The sequence below is a fragment of the Denticeps clupeoides genome, chromosome 7 (assembly GCF_900700375.1).
Source record: "Denticeps clupeoides chromosome 7, fDenClu1.1, whole genome shotgun sequence".
NCBI lineage: Eukaryota > Metazoa > Chordata > Actinopteri > Clupeiformes > Denticipitidae > Denticeps > Denticeps clupeoides.
In genome coordinates, this window is record NC_041713.1 from 8080365 (window position 1) to 8106946 (window position 26582).

General features: G+C 44.0%; 3 protein-coding genes and 1 long non-coding RNA gene across 7 annotated transcripts; all 4 read right to left on the reverse strand.

Moving 5' to 3' along the window:
* Window positions 1-1907: 1907 nt before the first annotated feature.
* Window positions 1908-12846, reverse strand: srebf2 (sterol regulatory element binding transcription factor 2). Of its 2 annotated transcripts, none has more exons than XM_028987460.1 (19): window positions 12518-12846; window positions 9716-10273; window positions 8942-9099; window positions 8650-8796; window positions 8289-8558; window positions 8082-8196; window positions 7837-7988; window positions 7027-7240; window positions 6737-6912; window positions 6362-6611; window positions 5692-5861; window positions 5192-5363; window positions 5005-5122; window positions 4640-4749; window positions 4347-4479; window positions 4077-4248; window positions 3575-3751; window positions 3364-3478; window positions 1908-3269 (listed from the first exon to the last, which is right to left on the reverse strand). In XM_028987460.1, the coding sequence occupies exons 1-19, from the start codon at window positions 12606-12608 to the stop codon at window positions 3052-3054; spliced, it is 3516 nt and encodes a 1171-aa protein (XP_028843293.1). In that variant the 5' UTR covers window positions 12609-12846; the 3' UTR covers window positions 1908-3051. The 2 variants fall into 2 exon arrangements, with proteins under 2 accessions (XP_028843293.1, XP_028843292.1); XM_028987459.1 differs by having other exon boundaries at window positions 8644-8796.
* A 367-nt stretch (window positions 12847-13213) lies between these two features.
* LOC114794618 (immune-associated nucleotide-binding protein 8-like) lies at window positions 13214-16597 on the reverse strand. 2 transcript variants are annotated; one of them, XM_028987280.1, is made up of 2 exons: window positions 16274-16597; window positions 13214-15562 (listed from the first exon to the last, which is right to left on the reverse strand). In XM_028987280.1, the coding sequence occupies exons 1-2, from the start codon at window positions 16284-16286 to the stop codon at window positions 13665-13667; spliced, it is 1911 nt and encodes a 636-aa protein (XP_028843113.1). In that variant the 5' UTR covers window positions 16287-16597; the 3' UTR covers window positions 13214-13664. The 2 variants fall into 2 exon arrangements, with proteins under 2 accessions (XP_028843113.1, XP_028843112.1); XM_028987279.1 differs by having other exon boundaries at window positions 16247-16597.
* A 1189-nt stretch (window positions 16598-17786) lies between these two features.
* Window positions 17787-19705, reverse strand: LOC114794620 (uncharacterized). Its single transcript, XR_003750364.1, has 3 exons — window positions 19391-19705; window positions 18944-19000; window positions 17787-18862 (listed from the first exon to the last, which is right to left on the reverse strand). It is a non-coding gene; the product is annotated as an uncharacterized LOC114794620 (long non-coding RNA).
* A 982-nt stretch (window positions 19706-20687) lies between these two features.
* On the reverse strand, window positions 20688-25367 carry ccdc134 (coiled-coil domain containing 134). Of its 2 annotated transcripts, none has more exons than XM_028987282.1 (7): window positions 25137-25367; window positions 23497-23625; window positions 23296-23417; window positions 22615-22699; window positions 21888-22069; window positions 21548-21619; window positions 20688-21297 (listed from the first exon to the last, which is right to left on the reverse strand). In XM_028987282.1, exons 2-7 carry the CDS (start codon window positions 23597-23599, stop codon window positions 21172-21174), a joined length of 690 nt encoding a protein of 229 aa, XP_028843115.1. In that variant the 5' UTR covers window positions 23600-23625; window positions 25137-25367; the 3' UTR covers window positions 20688-21171. The 2 variants fall into 2 exon arrangements, with proteins under 2 accessions (XP_028843115.1, XP_028843114.1); XM_028987281.1 differs by having other exon boundaries at window positions 25145-25364.
* Between the last annotated feature and the right edge of the window lie 1215 nt (window positions 25368-26582).

The window sequence follows — 26582 nt, forward strand, 5'->3', positions numbered from 1 at the left end:
GTTTTATTTAATAATTTTTCAGCTTATTATATTGCCCCGTGTTTCAGTGACCATTTTATTTCCCCTTTCTTCAAAAAAAACAACGTGCGTTTCTACGAAGTATGGACATTTGGGAAACATGTGAAGTGAAGTGATTGTCACTTGTGATATAAAGCAGCACAGCACACGGTGCACACAGTGAAATTTGTCCTCTGCATTTAACCCATCGCCCTTTGTGAGCAGTGGGCGCACAGGGACAGGCGCATGGGGAGCAGTGTGTGGGGACGGTGATTTGCTCAGTGCCACCTCAGTGACACTTTGGCGGATCAGGGCAACCTTCTGATTATGGGGCTGCTTCCTTAACCGCTAGGCCACCACTGCCCCAAGTGTCTAGACGAAAAAAAAAAAGAATGTGTTGAATTTTAAATAAAACCATTAGTAACACAATGAGAGAGCTTATGCGGTCTCATTGCTAGTAAACGTAGTCAGGGGAGAAAAACACACATTATTATCATTTACATTGTAAAAATTCTCACTGAAGGCATCAAAACTATGAATGAACACACTTTCTGCCGTGACAAGTGCAATTTCCCACTTGTGGGACTAATAAAGGTTTATCTTAAGTTATCTTATCTTATGTGGAGTTATGTACTTAACAAAAAATGGTGAAATAACTGAAAACATGTTTTATATTCTAGTTTCTTCAAAATAGCCGCCCTTTGCTCTGATTACTGCTTTGAACACTCTTGGCATTCTCTCGATGAGCTTCAAGAGGTCGTGACATGAAATGGTTTTCCAGCAGAGTTCCCAGAGGTGTTTAGCACTTGTTGGCCCCTTTGCCTTCACTCTGCGGTCCAGCTCACCCCAAACCATCTTGACTGGGTTCAGGTCCGGTGACTGTGGAGGCCAGATCTCCACTTTTGTGAAGTAAATAACTCCACATGTGTTCATTCATAGTTTTGATGCTTTCAGTGAGAATCTACCAACATAAATGGTCAAAATACATTGAATTAAAATATGTGTTTTGGCCTTTACTGCATATATTGTAAAACATATTGTAAAAGTACCTGTGTTATTATTTAACACTATGTGCCCAGTCATTAAATAATGCTCATGAAGCAAATGTCCATCCACCATCACCTGCTTTTATTAAAAAATAAAACAAACCCTGAAAAAAAAAGACAGGAACACACAGAGGGATGATCGACAGAAGTCTTAATAATAATAAAAGCAATCTTTAGAAGAAAATAAAACCTGAGAACGCCAGCTAGATTAAATTGTTCTCAATGACAAGTTCAATTTTGCAGCATCTAATTGAAGAACTGTTGTTGTTGAATGATTGATCATTGAGAGTCAACCATGTTCAAATCCATACACTAAACACTGATTCCTAATTCAGTACAATATATATTAAGAACAAGCCCACAAAAGGTGAAGAATTTCCATGGCTGGTGCCCCATACTGAAACATATTACAAAACAGTAAGAAAAAAAATGCAGGACACACACACACACACACACACACACACACACAAAAAAAAAAACTCTCACTACCAGCAAGACATTTATAGTCCTTTAAATAACAAAACAGGAACACTGACATTGATAAATGATCTAACATGAGATTAAAACGAATCAGTGTATAAGCACGCAATAAAACTCTTTGAAAAGGAAACACAAGTGGGGAACGTGATAAAATGATCAGTTACAAGGCCATTAAGCTTGATTTTTTTTACACACCATAAAGCCAACACACATGCTTCTCTCCAGGGCTTCTTGTGTTCTTGTAAAACCAAGCTGATTGGTGTGAAGTTTCACTTGAAGGTGCCACGTGTGCCGGATTTACTAAAACTCTTGACTACACCACTCATGTGGACCCAGATGATGATCTGTACATTGAGAGCATTAAAGCCAAAAGCTATGATCCACTCCAATTCACCTTTATTTATTTATTGATACACATCTTTTTTTTTTTTAATTTACATTTTTCATGAACCTACTCTTCCTTCATGTGTAGTTTATACTGCGAACGATGACTTTGGTCTCTAAACAGATATATATACAGCATATATACAAGCACACAATTACATTTCAGTGTGTGTGTTTATGTGTCACAAGTTCTATCTTTGACTTTGACTCTGCTGAGAGCTTGCAATAGTATCCAGTCAGAACTAATTCACTATTTCAAGTGAATTAATAACATATCTCACTCTTCCCACCAAATTGGGCATTTCCTAAATTCTCTCTGGATTTCTGGTATTGTGTAGTAATGAGGTAGGTATGAAAAAGACACTACACACACTGTGCTGTGAGGTCCCTCACATCGCACTTACCAGTTTCCAATTAACATGGTGCTGCAGAAAGACCTTCGTTTTTTTGTTGTTTCTATATTGCCTGTGTCCCCAGTTATTCATCAGTCCTACACACATGTTCTGTTTTTTTTTTGCAAGATGTACTGCGGGGTGGTAAGTATCTTGGGTACATACACCTGTGTAAATTAGCTCTATAACTTGTCTTACAGACTCTACCGGCTGAGCCTCATCCTCTGCAGAACCATGCAAATCCAAAGGCTATATAATCAATTGTGGGGGTGCGGCGACCTGCTTCACTGGTCTCATTGCAAATGTGGCCTATTTCATTGTATCTGTGAGGACAGTTGACCTAGGAGAATCAAAGATTTGTATTTTTCTGTCCTATTACCTCCTGAACCTGACCCTTCTTACCGTGCTGATATGTTTTCCAGTGTATCAACACTTTCTTAAGCCCACAGAAAGACTAGTCTCTGTACAGGCTTCTTAAGTCTGACCAGGTTAAGCTAATCAAATGGTAATCAGAATAAACACATTTATAAACATGTGTTTATGGTTATATTGGCCCAAAATATATAAAGGCAGCAAAATTTTAAAAATGGGAAGCTTCCAAATGCAAACATTACTGATCTGAGAAGTGTCTTTTGAGCGGTTCACCATCCTGCACACTTGACGGTTGTTCTTGAATCTGGGGAGGTTATGCATAATATTTCCACACCCCCTGTGGAGAACATAGAGGCTCTGGGTGGGGCATCTGTGGAAGATCAGGACGCAGCAATGGTGGTACCCCCACCCAAGCGCAGGAGGATCTGCTGGCAGTCCTGGACAGATCGCCGGTCACCGACCCGCTCCAGGGTGCGCTTGGCCTCGGCCAGCAAACGGGCACGGTGCCCTGGAGGAGTAAGGAGGGGTAGGGGGAGGTGCCGGCACGCGAGAAGAATGGCATGAGCTCGCTCCCGTTCACCAAGGACACAGTCACCATCTGATTTGAACAAGAGAGCGGGAGACATGCCTCTGGTTTAAAAAAAAATCTGATCTCAATAAATGGCTAAATAATTGAATGAGTTGTTCTTTACCTGTCCCATCACCAGCATTGTGTGCTCTGCGTCTCAGACTGTGCTCAAGCAGCTGATGGGTGCGGGTGGGGCTCGCTCCTGCCATCAGCCTAACTGTGGTCTCATGAAGAAACACCTGAGAGCAACATACAGAGAAAATACAGTCACCCATCCCCTCACATACACATTCAACATATGTCTGATCTCCAGAACGAATAAAACACATGGGAACCTTGTGCTGAGCCTGTCTGTAGCACTGGCACAGCTTGCGCAAGGAGCTCAAGTCCCTCTGGAAGCCCGCTAACTGAGAGCCAAGGGTGGGGCCTGACTCCCCATTGGATCCGCCTCCTCTCTGCCAAATGCTGGTCCTCAGAGTAAGCAAGAGGTCACACACCAATAGCTCCACACCCTATGGAGAGAATTGCAGACCTCGCTCAGCATGTCCAGTCACAACAGTAACACGGTGTGTTGGACTCAAAACCAATTCGTTTTGGGGGAAGCTGTGGGTGTCGCAGGCCAGGGCAGAGTTTTGGAGGGCCTCTGTACTGCACTGCAGACACATTGCACTGGGCTGCAGCATCATGCAATGCAACTACAATGCACCACAGCCACCCCCAACCACCCAGTGACATACCCAAGGTCGTACAAATTTTTTTTCCAAGACATTTCCTAATACTATTGATCATAAAGTTATACTTTTCAATGTTTGGGAAAATGCACTGTGAACTTGTTACCTTGTGGAGCCAGCTGGAGGTCTGGGCGAGGGGCACAGAGATGCTGGCACGCAGGTAGGCACTGGAACGATCGCAGTGGGTCAGACAGGCCACAACACCATCACACTTCTGAGGGATCAGGCTGAGCTGGACTGCCTTACACAGTTGGAGCAGGGACTTAGGCAAAGGGTGACTGCAGGTAAAGAGAGCAAAAAAAAAACATTCTTATCATTCTCTCTCTATGCATACCCTACATGCACACTTCTCAGGAATTCAGGGTCGACTACATACTCTAGAGTGTGAAGGGCTCTGGGCATGCGCTCAGCCTCGGATAAGAGTGACCTTACTGCACCATCATCCCCCTGCAGCCAGTGAACAGCGGCCTTCAGAACCAACGCCCACCAGCGGCAAACAGGGTCTCCCACTGGCCAGCACAAAAGGCAAAAAAAATAGGTCATATATTTTCAATGTACTTAAGTATTTCTACCAAAACATCATTAAATCCTGATGCATAAATAAAGATAAAATCTAATTAAATTACTAAAAAAGAAAAAAAAAATAGTCCATGCAAGATGGGCAAGTACCTGGGCCTGTGCTCTGATTGGACAAAGCAGGGAAGGAAGTTGAAGGGGAGTTGGATTCTTCTGTGCAGCTGTTCAACAGCTGGAGGAATGTGAGCGAGCTGGAGAACTCTCTGTGAGTGGAATACATTTACATTTACAGCATTTATCAGACACCCTTATCCAGAGCAACTTACAATCAGTAGTTACAGGGACAATCCCCCCCTGGGGTTAAGTGTCTTGCTCATGGACACAATGGTAGTAATTGGGATTTGAACCTGGGTCTTCTGGTTCATAGGCGAGTGTGGTACCCACTAGGCTACTACCCAACTAGTGATGGACGGCCCAGGTCAATAATCCAAGAAAGCACAGACAGGAATGTCTCTTACCCAGAGTCATCCTTGCGTTTACTGGCCTCAGATTCTGTATGAGGCTGGATGAGCGAGTGCACGGCTCTTTCTAGCAGCTTCTCACAGAAACAGCGGTGTAGCTGGGCAAGCGGGTCGGCTGGGGATGGCAGAGCATGAGTTGCGGCTCAAAGAATGAACACTTCCTGCACGGAGCAGCCTCCCTTACCTTGGTCCCTTCGGGAAGTATAAACACCCTCTCGCTTTTCAGACTTCACAGACCAATCACAGCTGAGGAAGAATTGTCTGCCCAATGGGGTGAAGAGCCAGCGCAGGCAGTCTGGGAGCGGCTTGATGTCTGATTGGCTGGCAATGCTCTCAGCACAACTCAACAGGTAGCCCTGTGGAACACAATGAAGCCTTGATATCCCTGCATTATTTTTTTTTAAAGATGACCAATGAAAATGTATAAAATGACCCAATTCATTTATCTTTACAGCATTATCCAGACGCCCTTATCCAGAGCACCTAATAGTCAGAAGTTAGAGGGACAGTCCCCCTAAGGACACTAAGGATTAAGTGTCTTCTTGTTAATATGTGAGTTTGTTACTCACACACCACACCAATTCAACAATCACTAGTAGCAATAATTATCAATCATGGAATCAACAGCAGAAACTATGGGGTTAAGTTGGTCGAGGAAAAATCAGGTCAAATAATGATCCTCACAGGCAGGCAGGTGAGGTGGTGTCCCAGCACGGAGCGGAGAGCGGTGGCAGCGGTGACATAGATCTGTGCCAGCTGGGCAGCTGGCATTTTTCCCTGGGCACTTTCACTCAGATTGACTGCACTCAGAGAGAGAGACAGAGCCCACATGCTGCTGCGCTCTACCACTTTACCTGCAGTGATGCATGAGAGAGAAAGCACAGTGTGAGTGACCGTGACAAATGAACAGATATGATAATTTTGAAATGGTATGTGGTACTAAACTTGAAAAAATCCTTTTCATCCAGTTCCATACAAAAAAAAAAACATTCAAGTAAACCTAAAAAGACATTGTTTCTAGAAAACAAAATAGTTTTTATAAAAGTATTGTATTCAAATCTACAGCAGAAAATAAGGGCTGAAACTTTTCTCTCTGGAGGGATCAATTTCTGCTGAAGAGACATTTTTATTTTCTCCAACCATCAGCACAACCATCACAAAAAGCCTTGAGGGAGGAGCAAGTCTGATTTGCTTAGCAACTCTTTGGCCATTCTCAAATAACACTGAATGTTCATTATGAAGGGAAATCTCCAGGCCACAAATGCACAGGAAAATCTGTTCTGAGAATCCAAACTGCATGGTGCAAATGTCCCATGTCCCATTTGAGCAAGACATGCTCAGTTGCCATGGTTACCTGTGAGCTGAAGCTGACTGAGCTGGTGATAGACCAGAGCCGCATCCCGAGCACTGGTCTGAGACTCCTCCCCCTCATGTCTTCCAGCAATTTGCCGAACAAGCCAGCCTAAAGGGGTGGGCCGATGCAGACAGTAGCGAATCAGATTCCAGGACAGAGAGCAGGCTAGGTCCAGCCCTGTGGTGGGCAGAGCTCTGGACAAAGTCGACAGGCAGGTCTTCAAACTGATGACTGCAGCTGCATAATCACCCTGACAGCAAAACAATGAGGTCAGAGGTCAAACAAAATCAAACCAATAGATGGTTAAAAGAGAAACATGGATGAGACAAGATCAAAGGAGAGGGCAAAGTACACACTAGTGGCTGCAATGCTCACCCTGTACAGGTGTAGATCAGCCTGCTTGCGATGTCTCCAGAACGACACAGATTTAGGGGAGTGGAGGGGTGTGACCGGCTCCCACAAGTAAAGCACACGGACACACCCCCAAACTGCACCAACCCCACTCAGCACCCACACCATCACCCACGGCAACAGATACCATAACCAGGATGCTGTCAAGAGAGACACACAACAAACACATTTAAAAAAACATGTAGATATATACCTGTAAAATAAGCAATTCTCTATAGTTAAAGCTGGTAAAGCTGAAAAAACAGCAAACTCACCAAAGTTCTCAGACTGACTGGGGAACCACACAAGGGTCCTGGCTGACCCATGACCAGACTGGTCTGGTGCCCAACCAGGTCCAAACTGGGCCTCTGAGCCCAAGAGGGAGGGTAGGGGGTTGAGGGAGAGGCAGAGGAAGGTGAGGGCACAAAGGAGGAGGCGAGACCGGTCCATCACTCCAACAGTGGAGGGGGAGTCTGGCTCATTCTTCACCTTTGAGAACAACAAAAAAAAAAAACAGAGACAGTGTGAAGACTAAAATTTGATAATATTTGCTTGGATTCAGACAATGTTTTTTCCTCCCATGTTTCTCACCATGCCAGTGTATGAATTACATCACTAAGGTTATGTGGGCCTGCTCTACACATTTCAAATGCTTTTATGCCCAGGCTAACACCCCATTCAAAACTTCAGCAAAAGATCAAGCCCTTCATGGGCTGAGTCAGCTGCACTGGAGCTGAGCTGTGAAGGACAATGAGGCACTGGGGCTTAAAACAAAAAAGGAGTTAAATGAAGGTATATTCTCTTTTTAGACAAGGGTGCTGAAAATGACAGAACAGTATTTTTACAGATGACATTTATTTAAAAACGTTTTTTTATTCATCACCAATGGAAGATGAAACAGCCATCTGCTTGATTATGATAAGCAATAATATGGCAGACATAAAGGTACAAAACGTTTAAGTTTTGATGAAGTTTTATGGCCGTTTTATTACCCGTTACTCTGATACAACCTTCCTTTTACTTGAACTGCATTGTGTGGATATTGAAGGAACTTGTAGTTTAGATATGAATAGTGGCCGTGGTACCTGTTCATGATCCAGTAGGGGACTACTGGGCTCAGAGTCAATGCAGTATGGGGAGAACTGGGGGGGCGAGCCAGAGCCTGAATCAGACGCCGGTGGCGACATCATCTGCAGCTCCGGCTTCATCTCCACGTCTTCGGTCAGAACAACTGACTCTGAGAAAGGAAAACAGGTTGTTTTTTAATGCACATGGATCTAACGTGGCGAACACAGCACTCTGGAACCTTTTAAAACTGCCGTGTACGCACTGTTCTTCTGATTGGCCATCTTGAGTGTCAGGTTCTCCTGCCGTAGTTTGTGGTTGACCTGCTGCAGATACTTGATGTAGTCGATGGCCTTGCGCAGCACACCTGACTTATGCATCTGGACAATGTGAAAGACAAGACCCAATTGAAGTGGAGGCGGAGGACGAGATTTTAAAACTTAAACATCCCAGTTTGTATCTGGGGGCTCACCTTTGCATCGTTACCCATGACCAGATCCCGCAGCTCCAGGATCTTGTCATTGATGGAGGAGCGGTACCTCTTCTCTATGATGTTGTGGGTGGTTCGTCGCTCACCCTCCTTCAGCCCACCCCCCGGGCCCACAGTCACCACTGTTCCCTGTTCAATCCCAGTCCTGTTTGCCAAAGCACTATGGGTACTTCCTGTTGACAGCTGCTTGATCGGGAGCTTGTCAGCACCTCCCATCATGACAGTAGTCAGAATGTTGCTGCCCATCAGCGTCTGCGTATGAAGAAGAAACGATGTGAACCAGAATCTCTCAGGACTACAGTGGTCCTGAACTCCGCCGAGGATATGAGGTCCATACCGGCACCTGCAATGCTGTCGTCTGGATGGGGGTGGTCAGGGTGGTGATGCCTGCAGGGTTCTGTACAGTGGGCAGAACCTGGGTCCCATCAGGTTTCAGAGTAGTCAGCACCAGAGAGTCTGTCTTTAAAATCTGAGGCTGATGGACCAAAACCTGATTTTTAAAAAATACAAAAATTAACAACCATTGTAAGATAAATGCATGCTGTATCACAAAAAAGTGGCATGTATGTTATATTTTACAAAAGTAGCAAGACCTATTTACACTCTTGCAGCAGTTTATACAAATGGACACTCACTGGGACCTGCACTTGCTGTGGCACAGTGTGTACAGTGGCAGGTGCTGTGGAGAGGGTTTGGATCGTCTGTCCGGTCGAAGTTAGAACACGTTGGTGCTGGATGGCCATTGGCTGAACCTGTGGCGATGTCACAATGCTCTGCACCTGTGGCTGCAAAACTATTGTGGGAGATAGAACCCACAGTCACTGTCCAATCTACAGCTAGTGATAACAAATGCTTTTTCCCCCCATTTATGTCTATTTTCCTGTTGGTCCGTTAAAAACTGCTGTCATCATTAGTGTAAAATTATCCACAATATAGAATCGTACAAGAGATTCCAAACAATATACAGTCACATATCACAAAAGATGGTATATTTGGATTTTAGGGTTTATTGAATTAATGAAGAGTTATTAACAAGAGTTATTAAACTAGTAATAAATCATACAAATAAACCCATAAAACTATGTTGGTGGTATTTATATTCAGTGTATCCATGACCTCTCTCTTCATTGAAGAGAGAGGATTTCTGATGGGAATATTGTGATCCGGCACATTTGGTTATGTTTAAAGTCACGGTATGCCTTGCTACAGTTGTATCACACACAGACACACGGGTTTAAACCTTTGTCTCATTTACAACTCTTGCTCTCTCTTAGTGGTCTCTGGTTAGGAACAGTATTGGTCAACTTAATAATAATATTATTATTATTTTAAGTAATCTATAATCAATATTTTAAAGACTATAGACAGAAGGGGAAATCACCGACCAACAGTCTAATTATTAAACTCACCCTGGAAGCTGGTGGTGGGGCTCTGATGGCAAATGACTGGGTTCTGAATAAAACGTGACTGGGCAGCTCCTGGGGTGATCATCACCGTCTGCGCCTGCGTGTGCACAGGAAGCGTCTGGTTGTGTGTTTGCACCGCTAAGGTCTGCGTCTGCACTGGGAAGGTCTGCGTCTGCAGGGCCAATGTCTGTGTCTGCACTTGAATGGGCTGCATCGCCGGCTGGGGCTGGATCTGCTGCACTGCCTGCTGCTGGGGCCGAGGCTGGAGCAGCGGCTGGGTGCGGACATGGTGCTGCCCCCCTGCAACCATTTGCAAAGGCGCGTGGGGTGGTGTGAGGGGAAGCGCCTGGGGCGTTGGCGCTGAGGTGAGGGTCATGCCAGGGGTGCTCTGGAAAATGCCTGGTGTGGTTGGGAGGGTTTGGGGAGTTTGAGTGTTCTGAGGGACTGGGGCTGGCTGGCATGGGGTCATAACCACCCCGTTCTGTAGAGACCCTGTACCCATTTGGTCCTCAAAAAGGTCCGGAAAGTCTCCAACCTGGTTGCTGACAAATTGCAGCATTTCTGTTAAAAAGAAAACATTTCATAAAAATTAAAAATAATCCTTGTAAGCTTTGGGGCCCATTGTGACTGTTCAAATGTCAAATACGTACATCTTACAATCAACAATATCTATTTTTTCATGTTCAACAGGTTTAGAAAAATGTAGAATTGAGAAAAATGTGACCACGCCCTGGTTTTCACCAGCATCTCAGCACCACCCACTCCCAGCACAGCAAGGCTCCTTGGAACTAGTTCCATCCCGTTTTCTCCCACTGACTGATGGTGACTGTAGATGATTAACACTTGTTACAGAGTGTCCTTGAGTGAAGCCAACAAAGCCAGTAGCATGAAGCAATAAGCACCATTAATGCATATTATAACATGGTAATTAACCACCACATGAGGTGAGAGAAGTAACCAGAACAAAACAACTCCTGGAGTGTTTTTTAAAATCAGTTTCAGTGGGAATATTTAAATCAATGAAATGGTACAAATTTAAAGTCACAACCATATGAAAATTTTCAAATAGAAAAAGTTAAGTGCAATGCATAGATGAGCAAAAAAACAACTCAATATCCACTACCCACGACTCACCATGTTGTGTTAGCAGACATTTAAAAAAAGAAACCCAGTCTCAGCAGGGAAGTGTGGAATGTCCATGGAGAGTGGACACTGGGAATCTTTGGTTGTAAGGCTCAGAGTCCAGTTCCAACCATCTACAAACTAACAATGATACTAATGGCTTTGTAAACTGGTAATGACTTAATGTGAAATTGATTTTTTTTTGTTAAAAAAGGTTAGTGTTTAAAGGTAAAGGTTTGTTTAAATCAAAACCAAATACATCACATTCACATCTGCTGCAGGAGAAAAACTAAACTTTCCAGCTTCAAATAAACAATATTTTACTAGATACACACACACACACACACACACACACACAATAAATGATAAGAAATTCACAAAATATTCCACTGATGCCCATGTTTTTCTTCTGTTTATTGATATACAACAGCACGACATATTGCATTTTTAAAACCCTACTAAGTCTAATAATATGCAATATGTAGGTAACTGAAGGTATAAAGAAAAAATGTAATGAAACAAAGTCTTTGGATATCGTTTTACCATGAGAAGGGAACAAAATATGTCTTGCAGAGCAAGAGTAAAATGATTTACCTTCTGAAACAAAGAGAGTGTGTGGATGGACTATCTGCGTGGATAAAGATCTGTGTCAATATGACCACTTGATAATGGGCGCTGCAGCCTTGAACTCGCTGCTCCCAGCCTTGAACAATACAAGGACGAGGGGGAGAACCAGGACTAACAGTACATCCTCTCGGGAGCAATGGGGTCGACTCCAAATGTCTCTATATTCCCATCTGTGCATTCGTTTAAGGCCATTCACCAGCCCAGCAGGACGTCGCTGATCCAAATGTACAGGAACATGACTCCACGGGGGGGGGGGACCACTAGATATGTTTGAATGCATTATTAGGATTAATAAAGCTCTCATGCAGTTGTGCAAAACCTGTTATAAATGAAATAAATGACAGTTGACTATATCGGCCAAGTCCTTTCATGGTGTGAAAATATGGTGAACAGCAGACAGTCAAACCATCAACAGACCATTCAAACTGAGAAAATTCCTCTCTAATTGGGATCCAATGATCTTTGTCTGCCAATTCCACTCCTAAAGCCTCAGCCTTTCATATTCTGCCAAGTGGTGAAACTGAATGTTTCATTGCAGGGAACACAGTGTTATCCACAAAAAAAACATTGTGGGTTATGGCAAGAAAGTTGCGATCGTGTTACACACCTTTAAAAGTAATAAACTCATGAGTCAAACACATAGTTTGTCCATTTTGTCCTTAATTTTATATAACTCAAAAGTGACAAATGACGCAATATGATGAATTAAGACATTTAAAATAGAAAAAACACCAAATAGGAGCTTAGTATCACTGGAACAGCTGTCAAATAATTACATTAAGCTTTAATATACATTATTATTAGGATTATTATTATAATAATAATAATAGATTATTTATTTAATGTATATTTCTCCAAAGGATATAGAAGTTGAATTTTGTGTCACAGATTTTTACTTGTGCGTATAAAAAGACATCCAGTGGTCCTCCAGCATCCAATTTCTGAGCCCGACTGGCTTCAGATAACAAAACAGTTCATTCCGACGTAAGGACCGCTAATACACTACGCGCACTGCGGACTACGGAAACGCCACCGAACCATCCAAAAAGTACTGACCGTCTATGTCGCCCAACGTGAATTCGTCCCCAAGTTCGGCCAGCGTCGGGTCCATGTTTTCCGCCGAAGACATGTACTCTGCTCCGTCCATACTGCTTCCTCACCTCCCCGGTTTTTTTTTCACACCGGGGGGGGCTTCCGACCGAGAAAAGACGCGAACCGCTGCTGCCCCCTAGGAGGCCTTGGAAAACTTGTTTACTTTATGGTGCTGATAAAAACTAACCACTGTCGCGATAAAAAAAATTATCTTGAGCCTCAGCGAGGCAGATCGCCACTTTGATGAACCCAGTTACGAGTGAAAAGCCGCCATCTTGTTTCCACTTGTGACGTCATTTACAAACAGCGTACTGTCAAGGAAATCGGAACGCGATTGGCCGAAACTGTGCTGTTGTTGTCATGAGACCAGGCGTCACTGGCCAATGGGACCAGGGCTTTTGTCGTGGTCTGATAGTACGTCATCGATCGGAAGCTCTCCGGTAATTTAAACGGAACGCCCCCTTTCATTCCATATGAAAGAGTTCCTTGTGCCAGAAGTGATCTTACCGCTTTACAATCTGTGACTTGGATGGCGTTGCGATCTAAATGTAGTCTGATTTCGCATTGCTCTTTCCCGCAAAACCAAAAAAGTCTAATGCTCGCCTCCGCACAGTAACATGCAGCCGGTTTATTCACTGATAAACAGAAGCAGGCAGCAAACATGTTTCAGAAATGTATTTTTTATTTTATCAGCACAGATCAGTAGACAAGGAGAAAAGATATACAGATTTATTTCCATCAGAAGGCACACCTAATAACAATAATTAACACTGCCATGTTTCGGTTTGAACCATTCCAAAGCTTTTTAGAGTTGTTCCAACTTCATTTTTTTTATCAAACTCAAATGTGTTTAACACCTTCAGAAATATTCACAAGCTTACAACTAAGGGTGCATGAGAACTGCAACTTGCTGAAAATATGCAAATGTTAACAGAGAAAGTCTTATGTCATAAAATAAGTGCATCTAAATATTTAAAATTATGAGACCACGAAATTTATTTGCAACAATTTGTAGTTAGTAAAATTCTTCATAGTAAAATTTAAATGACATATGCATGAATAAAAATAATTAAATCAACTGCAGTTATGAACGTCATTGAGGCACAAATCATTATGGTTTGTTCCAGTAGATTTCATAGGATTTCTTCTCAGAGTAGCCGGCTTCAGTGGAACCAGTGCAGACCCTCTCCTTCACAACTTTCACTGCCAGGCCTCCTGCCAGGGCAATTCCAGCAGCGACTTTTCCGATCTCCGCCACTGCAGTCAAGATCCGTGCTGTTGCTCCCATGGTGCTGCAGATGATCCCTGATGTGCTCACGGCACCCCCTGGACCTACTGGAGCACAAGCTACAGTCTGCACCACCCCAGCTACACTGCCACCGGACACTGCCACAGCACCCTGGGACAAGGTGGCATTTGCCACAGTCACCACCCCAGAGCTTTCAGCTGCTGCCAAGGCAGCTGTGCCGACTGCAGCACTCTCTAGGACTACACCTAAAGCAGCCCCTGCACCCACAGCACTCCCTACGCCTGCTGACACCCCCACCATCCCAGCTCCAACCACGCCTACCTGGACCAGGGCATCAAATGCTGCTTCCCTAGGACCCAAGGCTTCTGTGCCAGCTAGTGCTCCTACCGAACCTCCCAGGACCCCTCCTGTGGCTGCACCCAGAGCCACTGCAGTCTTACCTGTAGCTGCTGCTACTATGGCCCCCACTGCCTTCCCAACTCCAGCCCCACCAGTGACAGACATGCCTGCAAGCTGGCCTGCGGCCAACCCCATTGTGTTCCCCATCACTGTGGCTCCTGCTGCCATTGCCAATGGGGCAGCTGCTCCAAAAACAACACCAACAGCCATGCCAGTGGCCCCAGCAGCCACCAGTACCTTCACTTTCTCTAGAACTTTCCCAGACAGTGCAGCCTCTCTCCGTAAACTTCTCAACGCCGAGCGGAAAGACTGGCGGCGGTTCAGGCCCGTGCCACTGGCTCCCCTCCTCCTCGCCCATAACCTCTGCCCACTGTCCTGTAGCATTGCCCAAGGATTTGGCCTCATTTCCTCCACCCATCTCTCGGACCTAACACTGTCATCTGACACCACCTCTACATTCATCTTCCTAACCCCCAAGTGGCTAGAGGCTGCTTCTTCTTCATCCAGCGGCTTCTCCAGATCTGTCTTCCTTCTCTTTATCTCTCTGGACAGAGAGCTGTCATCTGATTCTTTTCCTTCCCCCTGCCCTCTTTCCCTCATCAGCCTCTCCTGCTCCTCTATGATGGCCACTTCTGCGTCCTGGAACATAGTGTTGGTGTAGAAACTGCCACCATTTTGTTCCACCATCCTACAGACTTTATCCAAAAGGTCCTTCACCTGGTCCCGGTTCTGGCGGTCTCTGTTGTTGAGGACGTGGTACCTCCCTCTACACCTCGCCAGAAGTTTCCTCAGCTCCTCCGGAGCCGAGCACCCCATGTAATCCTCGATCCCTGCCCCCTCAAGATCATCTCCCCGGGTGAAGAGGACCAATGTGTGGTTACGCAGTGCAACCTCACCAAACAACTGTGCCATCTCACAGGCAGCCTTGCCCTCATCTTCGGTGTAGCGTCCTAAGGGGATCACCAATAGGAATGCATGAGGTCCGGGGGCGGACAGAGTAACACATTTGGCAATTTCCACATGAATCTGGTTGGGCTCCAGACGAGTATCACCAAAACCTGGCATGTCCACGACCACTATCCTTTTTTTTCTTGTGGCACTTCCATGCTTCTCCTTGTCATCAACCTCGGCATCCTTTATCTCCAGACATCCCACTTCACAGCACTGGGTTACAGAGCTTGCGCTAAGTTCTGAGCGGAAGTGCGGATGACCCAGGATTGTGTTGCCAGAAGCACTCTTCCCAGAGCCCGTCTTGCCAACCAGGACCAGTCGGAGTTCTGATACTTCAGACATCTCTCCCTCCTCGTCATTTACTTCCACATCTTCATCCAGTATCATTTCTTCCTTAAGCCTCCCTTCTTCTGTGGAAGACATAGAGACAGTTGTTTGGAACATTATTCAGATCCACCTTCAGATCCAAAATTTGCAAGTACAATTATAAAGTAATTGCATTTTAACTAATTACTAATTAAGAGATCGTTAAAAATATGTAGTATGAACAATTTTTTCTCTCATTTGTCAACAAGTCAACACACGGAGCCACAAAGCAAATATGAATCGTAGGTTTATGGCAGGACTCAAATTTTACAATATTTTTTGTTCATTTGGGGTGAAATGATCTCTCCAGAAAATCTGTTGGTTACCCTGCGACATTTGTGTAGGTCAAGGTTCGTTTGTTCAGTTTTTCATGATCAGAGATTACGAAACGTTTTCGAGAAACTCTGGGCGCCACCATAACAACAGTCAAAGGTCATCGGTGTCGTCACGTCTGTTTTTCTCATGTTATTGTCTATTAATGCGCAAAACTAATTAAATTTAACCAGGTCACGCCTAATTAAAACGCAAAGTCGTAAAGTGAAAATACTTTGCGTGCAGAACCGAAAGTCAGCTCGATGCTACGTGGACGTTTCTTGCTTTCAGTTCTGTCTGGTGGCGTGAAACAGTCAGCACGCTGGTTCAAATGATCTGAAAACTGTCCTTAAAAAAACCTTAGTTTTGCCGGAAAGTTGCGGTGCTTCCTACGCGGCGGCCGCGTTATTACTCACTGCGTCGGTTCGGTGTGTGCGACCCACCTGCACCCGCCATGGCCTCTCCGCTCAGCGGCTCGCATTTGATCCCGTGAGCTCCGCAGCTCGGGCGGAGGACGTGTTCACTGGCCGACTTCACGAGTTCGGCTCCCACCAAAACAAAGGCCGTGCGGCGAGTGTCGCCCCCGTCAGGTTTTACTGAACATTTCGCTCTTTTTTTACCCCCCTTTTTGTCTCTTTGCAACCTCCTGGTATTCTAGAACCAATAATAAAGTTGTAACAGATTAGTTGTACGAATAATTCTAAAAGAGTTTCGTGAAAAAGGTTCACCGATGCAATGGCAGCAAAGCGATGAGTGTGAAACCTTAAAGTCATACTGACACCTACTGGACAAAATCAATACCGACATCCAACGTCAAGAGCAAAACCTCTCACTATTCGTAGTAAAACAAAATTACTGTCGTCTGATTATAAGGCTGGATAAGAGCATCTGCTGCAAACGTAAAAATAAAATCTAGTGAATGCAACTGGCAAACCTGACGTGTGTAAATTGAAGACTGCAGTTTTGTCATTTGCGCTCATTCATAGAACATTGTAACGTTTGATTTGATTAGTGTGTTTTCCATGTTTTATTTGGGCCAGGAACACTCTATGGTTATGTAATTGTATTGTATTGTCTACCTTCCTTTTTGTTATACCCTTGCTTTGTGCTGTACTACGTGTACTAGTACTCTACTGATAAAAATCACCATGTAAAATTCACAGCATATTGCTCGTAATTTTTCCTAAGGACAAGACAATTATTGAACGTTGTCAAAACATGTATCCACAGCAAACTTTATATTATCATTTTTTTCATAGCATATTTATTTTGATTAATGTTTTAACACACTCGCCTGTGAACCAGAAGACCCAGGTTCAAATCCCACTTACTACCATTGTATTGTAGCAAGACACTTAAATTGCTCCAGGGGGGACTGGAGAAGGGCGTCTGATAAATAGCTGCAAATGTAAATGTAAAATGATACACATGATTGTATCATATATCAACCTATTCACGTTCTACATCAGGTGAGGGTGCTCGAAGAATCCCATCCAGGGTTTCTTCATGCTTCTTTATTTTAATTCCAAAAAAACCCAGATCACAATGTGACATTGATGAATAAGGCTATTTGTTTGTATGTCAGTAAATTAAATATCATCCATTTTTTTATATCCCAGTAAGTGTATATATTTTATATAATTAATTTAATATATAACATAAAGGTAATTTGCTCTTGAATATGAATGTTGATTTAGCAGTCTAATAGTTACTTTTAAATTGGTTTAAATAACTAATACGAATCTAAATGCTGAACAGAAAATCTTCTTTATATGGGTGCTCATCACCACAAATATTTTTGACTGACTCTTTTTTTTTTCACCAGCATGTTTCTGTGTTCAAGGTCAAACCCAAAGCGAAATGAAAGCAGGAGATATGGAACATTTTTTGGCAGTCAGATGGTTGAATGATGCCAAGCCACTCCCACAAAGAGCACTTTAAACAGATCCTCATCATAAAGTCCTCCCCTTTATTTGTGAAGATCATGTGTTTTTTTTTACATAGACACAGTGACATACCATAAGAATTCAGCTCAACAGATTTCAATCTACATGGTTGAAATAATCAATACTACTCTTTAAGTGTACAATTTTCAGTTTTGTCCCAGAATGAAATATTTTATCTGGTCTGATTTTGGTATTTATTGAAGACATCTGTAACCAAAAACAACTGAATCAGAATTTTGGAAGTCATGTCATGACACGTTACATTGTAACTACATCATACTACACAAGCAGCAACTAACAACACTTCATTCTGTCTACATTCACACAGATATTCCATTCATTAACAGCCATTCCTATTTATACAGTTATTTCAATTCATGTTTTACATAATTCTGCTGTCATGTGTCTCTCTGTGTCTGTGTGATGTGGCAAAAACATGATTATCACAGTCCTTTACAAGACGATTGATGCAGGGACAGTATTTTTCATGACATCAAAAAAGAAAAAAAAGTTAAGGGCAGTCCAATAACGCTGACAACAAATGACATTGTTTCTCGTGACACTATTTTCACAATAATTACAGCACCAAAGATTATTAGGCATTTAGCAATGTATTACAAGTTAATCTAATAACAGAAAATGCAAAATGACCTTTTAATAGGACACTTCTAATAGAGAACAGTTCATTTTGTAGACTAATACACTTCATTACTAATTATACCTTCTCTCTGTCATAAGGCTCCAGGAGAAACCAGTAACCCAGTAACCCAGGCAGAAGATGCATCATAATCTATAGGCCTAAAGCCATGTATGATTCAACAAATGCAATCATTTCATACATTTCATGAATCAGGCTCTACTGCAAAATGAATATACTCTGTATTCCAACCTTCTTCAAGATCATTAGATCTTGCACAGTGCTCAGATGCACCGCTATCCCAAGATGCATCGGCAAAGTCTACCACTGTAAAATAGGCATCCTCTGCATTTCAGGCAGGTGGCTTCCCTCAGGTCTCTGGATGGATCATTTTGCTTTATAATCTTTTCCTCCTCTGGGGATTGTCCCAGTATTTGAAGCACAGGAACCTAAAACCCACACATGCAAGACAATGTAGTTCCTGCATTATGAAATTCTGCAGCAGTGGATTCAGTTATTCAGAAACTTACTGTTCTGTCGCTCCAGCTGAGTGGAGGTATGTTCGCTGACCTTGCTTCCACTTGAAACTGGGCAATTCAATATTCAAAGGTCATTTTTCTGACATTACAAACACAGTGAATGTGTCAAAACTCCAGTCCAGATGTTGTAAATGACTGTAAATGGCAGTTAATTATCTTTTCGGTAATTTTAGAAGAACTGAAAACAGTTGCACTGAATTAAAAAAGCAATAAAACTGTCCAAATTCACACTAGTGCAAATGTTGGCCAAGAGGGTAATGAAGCGGCCCCGTAATCAGAAGGTTGCTGGTTCGAATCCTCAGACGCCAAGGTGCCACTGAGCAAAGCCCCGTCCCCAAGGGTTATGGTTAAAAGCAGAGGACACATTTCGTTGTGTCAGTAGATCGGGTTTGACTACAGCATAATTTCAAACTGTCAGTAATATAAGAGTTAGCTTACAGTTGACATCAGGATCCAGGCTTTTGGTCCGTCCAAGTTTAAAAGAGTTTCTTATTTCACTTTCATCCCTGTCGGCATACAGAATCATCAAGCCGTGCAGCAGGATATAGATTAGACACGCCATAACCTCCCTGTGACCATGTGAACACGCATCAGAAGGTGAAGCTGAAAACCTTCTTCACCCGTCTTCATATGTTGTGTGAAAGATTCCGTGTCAATCATACGCTTCAATCATACGAGTGACGCACTGTACCTTGATTTTCTTGTTTACCTGGCTTCTTCTTGAGCTATTTCCTGCTATCCGACAAATAATTAACTCACTGGCCACTGAATAACCTGACTGGATTTCAATGAGCTTGTGATTTGTATATACATGCACACTGATAAGATATCATTATGATAAATAAGCGACGGTGAATGTAGGCCGATATTCATAAATAATAATAAAAATATGACTTTCATTCTCATGAATTTAGATAATAGGCCAACATACGTGCAGCCACTCTCACATTACTCTGTACATGTACACGTTACTGTTCTACACCAAATCTGTGTTGAGAGAAAATTCAACATTTTTTTTTTTTTTTGTACGCTTATCCCCGTTCATTCATTTAAAGGGAAATAAAAGTTTCTAATAATAGCTCACACACTCCCACTTCTATTTTAAGAACATCCTACTTGCACAATAATCTGGATTACTCGGTAAGGCACGTCACTTCACGCTGCGTTAAGACGTCAAAGCCTTGTCTCAAAAGTCATCCAGTTTTGTTCAATATGGTGCTGTAAGCAAATGTATATTTCACTACTGGACATGATTTGAATGTTTGCACCCAGCAGTGAACATATAATAGCACTAACAATAATTTTAAATATGACTATTAGTCACCTTTAATAAGTGACCGTAAGCCACTCTGATATAGAGTCATGCTCTGTATATTTTCAGTCATGTTTCAAGCATAAGGAAAATAAAATGACTGGACAGCAAAAAAATCTGGAACCAAAGTGAAGCTTATTAAAGCTAATTAAATGTTGTGGCTTCCTCCTTTACATTGTCCTTCTATCCCACTATTCCAAGCCGCATTATCTGGGTTATTAATAGATATCGCTCTGGCTTAATTAGGAAGAAAACACTTTAAGGGGCATTCTGGGTTGCCTCAATGCCAGGGTGACATTAGCATGGAAATGTACACCGAAGCACTTTAATACAATTTTGAGCAACTCAAGGGTGCAAAAAATAATACACAAGACTAAAGTTGTAATAAAATACATTTTTCGGCACAAACATGGAGGACACATGTTTCTAGGAACATTCTCATCAATTTGTTCATTCTTCTTTATTCATTTAAAGAATATTATAACATCATACTGTTATCAAAAACGAACCCTCATCACATTTTAGGAACACTTTACCTCTGAAATATATAAAACCCACACAGGTTCATCGGAGAGTGAGCTTTTGCAAAAATTATTATCGGGGGGGGGAAACACATCTGGTTTAATGTATCTCTCATAGCAGCCTTTTTTTTTTTATTATCAGAGCCTGAAATAAACCAATAATAACTATTCAAACCTACTTAGAGGACAACAAATTCAACAAAGGCCCCAATAAAACATAATAAAAGCCAACTGCAATGAGAACCAGCACATGAACGGGCCCTTGAGAGCCAGGTGTGGGAAGAAGTTCTCCCATTCCCCACTCTGCTCCAAACACGACAGTCATCTCCTGTCTGTCCTAGACCCTTCATCTCTCACAGGAAAACATTACAGCTCTGCCACACCGGCTATAACTCTGAGCGAGAGCGAGAGATCCGCGGACCCTTCCTGATTTCTTTCCTCTTCTCCTCCTTCCGCCGCTTCTTCTCCTCCTCCCTCAAAATCTTCTGGAACGCTTCAGCTGTGTGAAGCACCTTCACCAGAAAAACAGAGGGAGAGAATATTTCCCGCATTTCTGCACATAAACAAACCATGCATCGGTTTCAACAATTACATCCAGTTACAGAGTTCCGATTCATGTGGTTTATGGGAATTGTGCTGATAAAAGGAGGTGGCAGCATTTTGACACTCGAGCTGAACCACTTTTCCGGCTGAGATGTGATGTGGGACTGGGACATGCAGTGTTGGACAGAAGGTTGTGAGCAGAATGCTCAGGAGACTCACGTCGTCCCGCTCGGTGCGGTAGGGGTTGATGAAGTCTGGGGATTTTTCTGTTATTCCTAGCTCCTGTGACATCTGCAGAGAGGGAGAGAAAGCGAGAGACAAGTAGGAAGGTGAGGAAAAGGGGCAGGATTGGAGAGAGGGAGACAGGTGAAAAATGAGGAAGACGTGCAATCACAAATAAACAGAGGGTGCAGACGAGAAAGAGAGAAAATGAAACCACGGGGTCTCCAGTGCCAAGAGGAGGGGGGAAAAAAAAAAAAAAAATCAACTCTGAGACAAAACAAGCTCCCGAGTTCTCAATTTCCTTCATTCCTCCCTCCATTTCAAGCTGTGCTCTCACCAGCGTGAGGACGTGCTGATGGGCCCCCCCGGTGAAGATGCCGGTCTGGTTGCAGAACTGCAGCCCCCAGCGCAGCAGACCTCCCCAGTCGCCGTTGCGGTCGTAGTAATGGTGCACGATGCGCGGGAAACGAAGGGCCACGTCCCCGAAGAACGCCGTGTTCTCAACCACGTGGGAATATGCTGATATAGGCAATCACAAAAGAAAAGATCACATTTACATGCACCAACATGGAATCTGATGGCTTAAATAAAGAGGGAGAGAAAACAGGGTTGCTGCAGGTATAAGGAAGCCTAGTAACCTAATTAACAGCGGGTTAATTCGATTTTTTTCTGGGAAAAACGCTGACATGTCTGCGCCAAACATTGTGGTTGGTGAATGGTATTGATGATGTCATTTCTGTGCCACTCTCCTCCTCATTAGCATTTAAAGCTACAGATAAAGTAATGGAGCATCCAGGGGAAACCTGGCTCAAAGTAGCTGCAATTCTGCACCAAGGCTGAATATCGGAAAGAGTCTTCAGATACAGTATTAGGGGAACACTAAGACCAATATACAGGATCATGTCAGGGGACCTTTAAGACATTTTAAGGAACATAAACCCTGGAAAAGTAGGGGGTGAAGCACTACTCACACACACACACACACACACACAACATACAACTGAATGAGAAAGTGGGGGGAAAAAAAGAATAAAAAATAGAAAGATAGGAAGCATAGGACTTACCCTCTTTGATTTTGTCATCCATTGGGAAGGGGTCATCCGGCTGCATGTTGGCTGCCAGGAGAACGGCTCGAGAATCTTCCAGAACCTACACATGGCCACATCACGCGGCACACCCACACACACATTACTTGTGCTGACAAAGCAGATGTCACACATCAGATTTAGTGCCTGGCCTGACCTTGTACTGAATGGAGCATGAGCGGTCCGGCTGCATGGCTCTGCCATATGTATATTTATACAGGCTGCCAACATTTTTATATTCTACATGCATATACTGTATGTCTAAAAATATATAGTAATCGGCTCATGTGTATGCACAATCCTATTAGTGGTCTTATTAGTGGCATGTACTAAATAAAATAAATCATTAATAATGTCTAAAGTGACAATATAAAATGTAATGAAAAAAAAGTATTTAATACAGTATTTCATGTCTGACTTATGGCTCCAGTACGGTTGAAACACTGCTGGTATGATGTCAAGCATGATCATATAAACTCTGATCTCTCAGTTTTGGCTGCAGAGTTTGGCTTTTTACAGAATTCATCTCTGGAAGAATCAGCTCCACATTTGTGAAAAAGCGAATGTTTATACGGTAGTTATTTATTAAACTGGAGACGATTAAAACAGCCACATGAGAAGAAGTGAGGAGACTACAGTGAGGACAGATGGGCGGGTCACCTTGAAGAGGCCTTTTAACATGATGTCTATGATCTTGTACTGCTGGTTGATGTCATTGAGCTCCACAAGGTTCTTGAGGGCGTTGAGCTGGTCCTTCCTCTTTGTTTCAAACAGACGTTTATCTGGTGAACCGGCTTTAAGGATAAACCTACGCAATGCTAAATACACTTCTGCTCACACACAGCTGCTGAAGAAGGATACAGATCTCCAGATTTGTGTCATGTCTGGGTCTGTGGGAGTTGCTTTCCGCAGAGGAGGCGGACGCCGGAGCGAACATCAGCAGCACAGCGTAAACACCAATCATGGCCAGGAGAGGGCGACAGTGGCAGGCTGTCACACACACACAAAATCAGACACATACGTCTAGCTTGCTCATTGGAGCGTTGTATATAGTTTCACTTTTATTTTGCTATAATAAAGTAAACTGAAGCAAGGCTTGTCAGATGCAATTACGACAAAGACCTCCTTAACACTTTCCCAAATGCACACAAGGTTACGTTTTGTCCCTTTCCTTTTCTGAAAAGTCGAGGACGATCGTTCTTCACCCGAAGCCACGGAAGGGCGGCAATAGACAACGTTTGTGAAGAATGGGTCCAGGGCAGACGAGCATGTTGTGGGCACCTCAACACCATTAATGTAGAGAATAAAACGCGCAGGTGGGAGAGGAGACATGGCCATGTTTTATTCAGCCCCAATCAAAAGGCCACGGAGCCGTAATATCGCTGCAGCCCAGGCGTTCGACTGAAATAGAGGAGATAGAGGAATGAGTGACTGTTGAATGTCAAGAGGGAGGGAACATGACAGAGAGAGAGAGAGAGAGAGAGAGAGAGAGAAAAACCCTGAGGAGGCGATGAAGATGGAGGTGCCACTTAATATTTCATTCCTGTCTGCTGCTAGATGATAAGGTTAAGTTGAAGACGCGAAAGTGTGAAAGATAGCACCAAGGCAGCTTGTAACATATGAAAGGGATTCGAGGAGCAGTCCCGCTCAGCAGCTGTCCCCAAAAAGCTCAGACAGACCCTCATCCACACACTCCTGGAAGGTGGGATCTGAAGGCTTCTTTTTATGAGGATGGGGGGGGGGGGGGGCTATTATGCATCAGGTCCTTTCTCAGACTGAACCCCAGCAGATTTATCTGCGTCTGCCAATTTCTGCAAAGTTCCCTCACACTCCGCGCCCATAACTTCAGATCCCGACGAGGTCTGTGTAGGCAGAAACGCTCCGGACGCCGGCAAATACGGATCAATTCCGATCCCGCTGCGATTCGCAAATTCACCACGAACCGCACCCCGTGGAGCCGAGAGACTCTGGAGAAAATACCGACGTTACAATAAAGACCCGAGGCGCCTTTCGGGGTTCATGGCTGCTGTGAATTTCGAGCATCAGCATCAGAATCTGATGGACAAGCTTCATTAAATGTTAATTCGGCTCTCCGAGAGGAGATCGAATCTTTCACTCTCCCCAAAGCAAAGACGAGGCGAAAGCTAAGACGACAGCTCGGGCTTTCAAGTTGTTGCATGTGCAAAAAAAAAAAAAAAAAAAAAACTAAACCTTTCAAGTTAAACGGGTGACGATTTGACTACTACAGTTTCTGGGATTTTCCGGTGTCTCCTTTTACCAGAAGCCCGCTGCTGTAATGTCATGAATACGAAACGAGCGGGCAGCTCGGGGCGATGCGTGGACCCCGAAGTCGCGTTCACAAAAACACCGATTCGGGTTCACACACGGTAACATTAACGCGTGCGCTTTGAACCGCGATACGCGATCCCGGGTTGGAAATAAAAAGAACCAAGTAGGTTTCAACCGACCGGCGGATGGCCGCGAACTCCTCTCTCACGCACCGACTCACCTTCCGCCAGCGACGGGATGGGGAGCCTGTCGCGCCGCCTCGTTTTCTCTCACTCGAGCGGAAGTCGTGTTTGCGCCGAAATCCTCAGGTGACCGTGGCGTTCAGACCGGCGGTCCCTTCCACCCATCCACTCCGACGCCGCCACGACCACGCCGGCACGAACTGACGAGTGACAGGCGGCCAGCGACTCCGAGGGGCGCGTTTCCGCACGGACGAGTTAGGGCGGCGCACCGCCACGGCGCTCATGCCGATCGACGAGCGGCGGCAGAGGGTTCATTCATTCGAAGGACGTGGAGAAAATTAGGCAAATGCTTCATTAAGAACGACGTTGGCCGTTCCAGCAAGCCGGGGACGTTTCTACATTTTCTACCTGCCGTCATATTACTCATTTAGGATTGAAAAGAAGGGGAGTTCACGAATGCTTCACAGAAAGATTCATTTGAAAGAACGTCCCCGAGGGGCCATTTAAAACGCACAGTTGAGCAGCGCACACATATAACAGTTGTTACAGATGACAAACATTAACAAATTTCTGTGTATTGCACTATGAACAATGATAAATAACTACATATCAGAGACGCCCTTATCAGGTCGCCCTGGAGACACTCAGGGACTAGAGTGCTAGTAAGTGGGATTTGAACTTGGGTTTGTAGGCTACTGCCACCTCTGCACTTATGTGAATTTAAAAAAGAAAAATGTGAAAAATGAGAAACTCAAATCTGAGTAGATCTGGGTTAAGGGGTGGGAGAGTCTGAGGTGATAGTGGTTGTTTTGGTGCATGTCAGGAGTTCAAAAAGAAGGACAGCTTTGGGAACAAAGACTTCATCCTCTGTATTGCAGCCGGGGGCATCGGAGACGGAGTTCGGAGGGGACCTTAAGTGCCAGCCTGCGTGTGATATTTCATGGCTGCCCACCGCTCGCCAAGGGTGACGGGTTAAAAGCAGAGGACACATTCTGTGCAACGTGTGCTGTGCTGTGTCTCACAACAACAATCACTTCACTGGTGGAATGGAACAAACAGATGATGAAGATAGACACTCTCTATGAAGGAGTAGTAAGTAGAGTCGATAAAATGTCTTTTCTGACTCCTAAGAAATTGAGCTTCCTAAGGAGGTGACACTTCCTGAGAATCTCCTCTGTGTTTGGAGAATTTCAGCGCATGGTTTGACATGGTGCCCAGGTATTTATACTCCGCGACTAGCTCCACTGGCTTCCCGTGGATGAAGGTGGTAACTGCTGCAGCCAGAGTCCCTCTGCTTGTTGGTGAAGGTCACCACCATCTCCCTGGTTTAACTGATGTTCAGTTCCAGACATGAGGTGTCACAGCAGTCCACAAGCTCCTGCAGAACTGGCCCATGGTTGTGTGAGGGGCCAGGCAGCAGGGACATGGACACGCTAACATTTTATTTGAGGTTGGATATTTTAGCTGTGCACAATG

Excerpts from the sequence above, each read along its gene's own strand:
- srebf2 (XM_028987459.1), bottom strand. The coding sequence starts at position 12,608 with ATGGACGGAGCAGAGTACATGTCTTCGGCGGAAAACATGGACCCGACG. Across the intron at positions 7,989-8,081 it reads GATGGCCAATCAGAAGAACA|AGTCAGTTGTTCTGACCGAA; the intron begins GTGCGTACACGG and ends TTCCTTTCTCAG. Across the intron at positions 4,750-5,004 it reads AAACGCAAGGATGACTCTGG|AGAGTTCTCCAGCTCGCTCA; the intron begins GTAAGAGACATT and ends TTCCACTCACAG.
- LOC114794618 (XM_028987279.1), bottom strand. The coding sequence starts at position 16,286 with ATGGCGGGTGCAGGTGGGTCGCACACACCGAACCGACGCA. Across the intron at positions 15,563-16,246 it reads GCACACACCGAACCGACGCA|AAGAAGGGAGGCTTAAGGAA; the intron begins GTGAGTAATAAC and ends TGTCTTCCACAG.
- ccdc134 (XM_028987282.1), bottom strand. The coding sequence starts at position 23,599 with ATGATTGGTGTTTACGCTGTGCTGCTGATGTTCGCTCCGGCGTCCGCC. Across the intron at positions 21,620-21,887 it reads ATCAGCACGTCCTCACGCTG|ATGTCACAGGAGCTAGGAAT; the intron begins GTGAGAGCACAG and ends CCCTCTCTGCAG. Across the intron at positions 21,298-21,547 it reads ACCGCACCGAGCGGGACGAC|GTGCTTCACACAGCTGAAGC; the intron begins GTGAGTCTCCTG and ends TTTCTGGTGAAG.